The sequence below is a fragment of the Mus caroli genome, chromosome 4 (assembly GCF_900094665.2).
Source record: "Mus caroli chromosome 4, CAROLI_EIJ_v1.1, whole genome shotgun sequence".
Lineage (NCBI taxonomy): Eukaryota > Metazoa > Chordata > Mammalia > Rodentia > Muridae > Mus > Mus caroli.
The window spans coordinates 95,163,481-95,170,071 of NC_034573.1; the positions used below are offsets into that span (position 1 = coordinate 95,163,481).

Here is a 6,591-nt window from a genome sequence, read left to right on the forward strand (position 1 = left end):
CCCTGTCTATGAGATGGCACAGCAGTCTTTCCCATCTTACCACCATTAGAATGGGAGACTTTGAGTCCCCTGTAGTTGTAGTTGTAGGCTAGATCGGGGCTGGACAGATAGCACAGTAGTCTGTTTCCCAGAACCCATCTGTAACTCCAGGCTCTCCATTGCTCATATGATCAAGAAGAATGTAAGATTGCAAGGGGGGACCATTATTTTTAGTGATGCATGACTTTTGCTTTAATTTTGTTTTAAATATTTGTTTATGTGTATATATGTTCTTCCTGCATGTATATCTTTGCAATACTTGCATGCCTAGTGCCTAAGGAGGTCAGAAAAGGGTGTTGGATCCCCTCGAACAGCAGTTACAGATAGTTATAAGTTGTCACATGGTTCTGGGAATTGAACCAAGGTCCTCTGGAAAAACAGCCAGTGTTCTTAACTACTGATTCATCTCTCCAGTCCCTGGTATAAATTTGTTTGTTGGCACATCCTCAATCATTGACTCTAACATTTTTTTAGACTTATGTTATTTTACATGTTTAGTCATACATATTTTACATATATGAGTGCTTTGCCTACATATATATGTCTGCATACCACATGCAGACTGAGTGCCAGTGGAAACCAGAAGAGGTATCAGAATCCCTAGAACTGGAGTTATAGATGAGTGAAACATTTGTGTGGTTGCTGGGAATTGAACCCATGATTTGTATAAGGATGAAACAAAAACAGTGCCACCCATTATTCATGCTCTTAACCCCTGAGACATCTCTCTAGTCCCTATAACAATTTTTTAAGGGAAAAGAATCACAGTGAGTTTGGATTCAGGCATTTTTTTTTTTATTGCAGATTTGCACAGCACTCGAAACTTCAAAGCAGTAGTTAGAATTTAGAAAGAAAAGCAGATTGGCCTCAGCACAGGGAGAAGAGTGGCTTTAAGCCATAATAGACCTTTAAGGAAAGGATTAAAAGCCGTGGCTGTAGTGATAGAAGCTGAACAGGGAACTCGATGGTAGAACATTGAGATGCATGCTGAAGCCTGCCAAGGGGTTGGGCGCATCCTAACAGAGGGTGCTAAGCTCCCTCATGGAGCAGCCTTCCCTGCAGCACAGAGCTTGCAGATCCCGTCTGGATACCACTGAGTGCTTCTTCAATTCCCAAAGACCTTCCATGGGTGCCTGTGGATCTCGAACAAGCTCCTGTCCTGAGAGATCTGTCTTGGGAAGGCTGTGCTCCAGAGTTTTCTTGGATGGCTCGTGTCTGTCTAGGAGCTGAAGGTAGTTTTTTGTCTCAGCTATAAGAGAGAAAGGCACCACACCTTAACAAACTTAACAAAGAAGGCACCAAAGACCAGCACTTCAGGAAGAGCTGGGTCATGCTGGCTTTCCATTTTACAGAGGTTGAAAGATAGCAGTGGCAGTTGGCTAGCAGCAAATGTTACCAGCCACCTCAGGTCCATGGGAAATTAGATATTTCCAAAGATATTAATTGTAATTAGCAATAAGCTATATAATTAGTCATAAGAAATGTAATTAATTAGCTAGAAGCAAGACAACAGTAACAAAAACCCTGGGGGATGCCTGGCAGAGCTGATGAGTGGGATTTCCATTCCATATCTGAAACTGCCACATTGTTTAATCTAAATGTTGTTCCCAGTGTCTATATTCAAGCCCCTCTGGCTTGTGTTTAAACAAAAGCCATGAGAAGGAATGGTAGTTGATCAACTAGTAATTGATCAGATAAATAATGTAAGGAAAATACACTAGACATCTTTGGAAGTTTCAAGTGCTACGATTTCAGTAATTTCCAAAGGAGATAGGGCCAGTGAGATGGCTCAGTGGGGGGGGGGGGTGTGCTTGTAGCCCAACCAGGAAAGCCTAGACACTTGACTTTAACCCACATAAAGATGGAAGGAGAGCACTGACTCCACAAAGTTGTGCTCCTACCTCAGCACATATACTGTGGCATTACATGCTTGTACACACATGTCACATATACACTCAGGCACACATTCTCACAATAATAATAATAATAATAATAATAATAATAATATTTTTTAAATGTAAAATGAGAAATTTACAAAACTTTCATTTTGCTGCTCTGTATATTCAGAGATACTTAGATGCATTTTCCTATTATATCTTCATGTGCTGTTTCAAAATCAATGACAACTCTTTCTTTTTTAAAGTTTAAAAAGCACTTTTTTCTGATAAGGTCTGTATGAACTATGTATTATCTATACGTATAAAAGTGGTAAGAACAAGTTTATCACGTCTCAAGATATTATCCCACTAAAATAAGAATATTGTTAGTAATTCCCTAAACTCTTTTTTTTTTTGAAAGTCCTTTTAAGCTAAGCTGAAACCTTTAGCATTATACATGTGCCTTCAGCATTTCCATGCCATTCAATTTCCTAAGTCTTTATTAGAAACAAAAACAGTGCCACCCATTATTCATGCAGAGTCGGGAGCTGGGCACAGAAAGAGCAAGGTCTCACTTGTGAGAGATCGGGGAAGCCAAGGCCACAGGAACAGAAGGAGAATAGTGACTGTGGTGTCCACTGAGGATGACTGAGGTGTCCAGGGATGGAGAAGGGGAGCCAAGGAGTACATGGTTTCAAGTAGCCAGGAGGAATAAGTTCAAGTGATCGACTGTACAATGTGGGGCTGTGATCAACAGCAACACATGCATTCCTGAAGTTACTAAGAGCATCCATTTTCCACCACAAGAAAATAGTAGGTAATGTTGGTGATGCATAGGTAGTATGTGCATGAATTAGCCTGATTTAGCCGTTGTGCTTCATTGACATGTCACATACATGATAAATCCATGTTTTGTCAATTTAAAATAATAGACCCTTGAATACATTTTTACCTCATAGCTTTAAATCGTTATCTTTATTTATAATTATGTGTGTATATATGTAGGGGGTGTATCCATGTGTTGTGTGTGTATATAAGTGTGTGTGTGTGTGTGTGTGTGTGTGTGTGTGTGTGTGTGAGTGCATGATTGCAGGTGCCCAATGGGGCCTAAGGCATCAAATCCCCTGGAGCTGGAATTACAGTCATTTCTGAGCTGCCTAACCTGGGCCTCTGAGTCAAATCTCCAACCCTTTACCTCATAATTCATTACAAAGTTTGCAGAAAGAATTCCAGACAATCTTCTAGGTTCCTTGAATTGAAAACAGAAGTTGTGTGATGTCAGCACAGGACTGCTGCTACGATAGCAGGTTGACACGGCACCCTGGGAATTCTGGTCATGTGTTCTCTATTGTTCACAACTTCCCTAATTCCTGCCCCACAGCTTCTCAGTTTGACAGGCCCTTCAGGACCTCTGTCAAATTCTACCTTCTCTGTGATGTAAGTATCTACAGAAGCCTTCTCTTCACCTGGGGCACAGTATGGAATAGCAATGACACCAGCCCCTGAAGCAGGTAGGCCTGGCTTGTTTTCTGGCCTCACTGCTGAACGGCTGGGTAAACAGTTTTGTCCTTAATAAATGATAACCAGCAGCAGCAGCATGAGTTACTTCACCGGAGAGCTAAGTGCCGTGTTGCCCCTCAAATTGCCTGGTACTTAATACGTGATCAGCTGCCTCAGGTCCTCCCCTTTACCCTTGTCTGGCACTTGCCTGCACTCTAACTTGATACACTCTGTCATCATCTGTGTGCAGGTAGATGTCTGGCCTCTACAGCCTTCATTGCTCTGCCCACAGATGCTGAACTCACTGAAGCCCCGTGCAATGAACCGGCTTTATTCAAAAGACTAAAGAGTGGCAGTGTGTTGCTTTTTAAAATGTAGCATGTTTGCCTTTTTCCCAGGCCAAATTCCGTAATATATTTTGATGATTAAGCCCCATTGATGATTAAGCCCCATTGATATACAACTGGATCAGAATTTCTTAGAGAAATACTAAGAAAATTGGAGTTGGGGTGGGTGGTTAAAAAGGGGTTCTAGAAAAAAGTGAGGTGCGTGAATTCAATACCTTGTTGAGCGTGGAAATGCCCCTCTAGATGTCTCCTCCACCGTGAGCTGGCACAGATGTAGATGACTGTTCTCACGTAGTCCAGGCCACAGAGCTTCACAGTCTGCCTACTTCTTACTTCCACCACAGCCAACAGAACTAAGAAGAGAAACAGAGCAAGAGCAGGGCCCTTCATCCTGCCAGAGAGCAAATGAGAAGCAATGTGGGCAGCAGTACCCAATGGAGTTTTGAAGTTATCTCACCCTCTTGGACCATTTATACCAATCCCTCTGATGCTTTATCTTAATAGCCTTTACCTTATCTTAACAGTGTTTGCTAAGCACATAGATGACAGTGGGGAGGACCAGCCATGTGCATTTTATGATTATTGCTGCTCACTCGGTCATCTGAACACATCTCACTTAGCATTGCTGCATCTTCTCAGGAGTTACTGTGGAAATACAAGGCTTTTGGAAGCAGGGATGTATAAGCTTCAATGTCCACTTTACATTTGCTGACTGACCTAGAACAAGCTTTAAACTCTGAAAGTCAGTAGTGGTATCTCTCTAGAATGGGAGGCTTCGGGAGCAGAAGCAGCTTCTATGTCAGTGCGGTGGGAAGTCACACAGTGATGAGGTCTGTCAGACTCAGATTTGATTCCTGGCTTTCCTCCCACAAGATCTAGAATTTAAAGCAAGTTGTTTAAGTACTCTATTTTTTTTATTCTTTTTTTATTAGATATTTTCTTTATTTACACCTCAAATGCTATCCCGAAAGTTCCCTATACCCCAACCCTGCCCTGCTCCCCTACCCACCCACTCCCACTTCTTGGCCCTGGAGTTCCCCTGTACTGAGGCATATAAAGGTTTCAATACCAAGGGGCCTCTCTTCCAAATGATGGCCAACTAGGCCATCTTCTGCTACATATGCAGCTAGAAACACGAGCTCGAGGGGTACTGGTTAGTTCATATTGTAAGCACTCTATTTTTTTTAAATGCTGGTAATAGTACTACCTCATAGAATTGATGAGACAATGCCTATCCTACCTTATATCAACAGTAGTTTAGTTCTTGGCTACCATCTTCCCTTATGATCAGAATAGACTAGGAGAGAGAACTTTTCTTCAGAGCTCAGAATCTCTGCGACTAGAATGTTCCTTGATATCCTTAATCTGTGAGTTTGGTCTGTCTGTCTCAGCATATACATTTCTATTACAGTAAAGCCAGATGTGTATTCCCAAACTGCCCAGTGGTGAAATACCTCTCTTGGTAAACCACTTGAAGCCCTTATCTAAACTAGGAGTTGCAAGAATGTCTCAGTTTCAGCTTTCTCCATCAGACTGACCTGCAGCCCTAGCACTGAAGAATCACCTTGATTGATGCTTGAGGTGGGAGGGTCTAATCCACTGCCTGTGGTACGATCCCTACACAGATGTTCCTGGGCTCTATAAAGCTAGCTAAGCATGAGAGCCTGGGAGGAAGTCAGAGAATGAGCCAATACGAACTGTGCCTCCATGAGTTCTCCTTTGGTTCCCTACCTTCAGCGTCTGGCTGAACTTCCTCAGTGGTAGTGAGACATCTGAATGTAAACTGCAATAATCCTTTCCCCCATGCTGCTTTCGGTCAGAATATTATATCACAGCAACAGAAAACAGGCCAGAACAGCTACCTAACCTGAATATAAATACACTCTGGAAACTAATAAACCTGCAGTTGCCCTCAGCTGCTCTGTTAGATCCTAAATATTCTCTCTGCCCCCTTTTTTCTTTAGTTCTTAGGGTCTCTCCAGTGATCTAATTTGGGGTGTGAATGAGAGGTCACCATGGTCTGAGCTCTGTCCATGGCTAAGTGCAGACAAGCTTGTCATCCCAGCCACGGACACACTGACGAAGTCCATGACCTCGAAAGAGAGCCCTTGGCAGCCAGCCTCGCACTGGCTGCTTTGGTTTTCTCATTTGTAAGCTGAGAAGTTTGAGTTTGGATTGTTTAAGGAGTCTTTTGAACTCTAAGTGTCTAAGTCTTGGTGTGATTATCTGGCTCTGTCACTCCTACATTAAAATCTTTCACCATTGGGGACAGATCTTAAGGAAGTCTCACACGCGCTATTGTCTCGCCAGCAAGAACACACGCATGAGAAACCAGATCCTTCTGCAGCAACTTTATTACACCAGTTTCAACATGAAGAGGAAGACCACAAGCACCAAAAAGGCGCTGCTTATATACACCTTAGTGTGGCATGTCCACACCTGATTGGCTGCTCTCCTAGAGCCTCATCACCATGCCCCAGGATGGGCTGTGACTTGGCACAAAAACACTCTTGCACATGCGCACATTGCTTATTTACCAATTAGGCCACGCAGGCACAGTGGAAACCGCTTCCCACATCTCCCCCTTTTTGTTTTAATAAAATGAGGCTGTTCTAGGCCTGTGCAATTATGTCCATCTGCCGTGGCTCCTGTTTTAGGTCTTTCCTCTAATGTCACAGCCTTACCTATACACCTGCGCAGCTCTCCTGTCTGCATGCAGCAGGTGCATCAAAAGGCCAGGATGTTGATTAATCTATGGCCAGATTTTGATTGCTACAAACAAGCCTCATGGGTGAAGGTAGAGGTCTGATCCCCAGTGTGCAAGCATA

General features: G+C 43.0%; 1 protein-coding gene across 1 annotated transcript; it reads right to left on the reverse strand.

The window, feature by feature from the left end:
- Window positions 1-811: 811 nt before the first annotated feature.
- On the reverse strand, window positions 812-4,303 carry Insl5 (insulin like 5). The gene is made up of 3 exons (XM_021161583.1): window positions 4,275-4,303; window positions 3,979-4,154; window positions 812-1,288 (listed from the first exon to the last, which is right to left on the reverse strand). The coding sequence occupies exons 1-3, from the start codon at window positions 4,301-4,303 to the stop codon at window positions 1,056-1,058; spliced, it is 438 nt and encodes a 145-aa protein (XP_021017242.1). The 3' UTR covers window positions 812-1,055.
- Window positions 4,304-6,591: the final 2,288 nt, after the last annotated feature.

Excerpts from the sequence above, each read along its gene's own strand:
- Insl5 (XM_021161583.1), bottom strand. The coding sequence starts at position 4,303 with ATGTGCTTAGCAAACACTGTTAAGATAAG. Across the intron at positions 4,155-4,274 it reads GCAAACACTGTTAAGATAAG|GATGAAGGGCCCTGCTCTTG; the intron begins GTAAAGGCTATT and ends GCTCTCTGGCAG. Across the intron at positions 1,289-3,978 it reads GCATTTCCACGCTCAACAAG|CTGAGACAAAAAACTACCTT; the intron begins GTATTGAATTCA and ends TCTCTCTTATAG.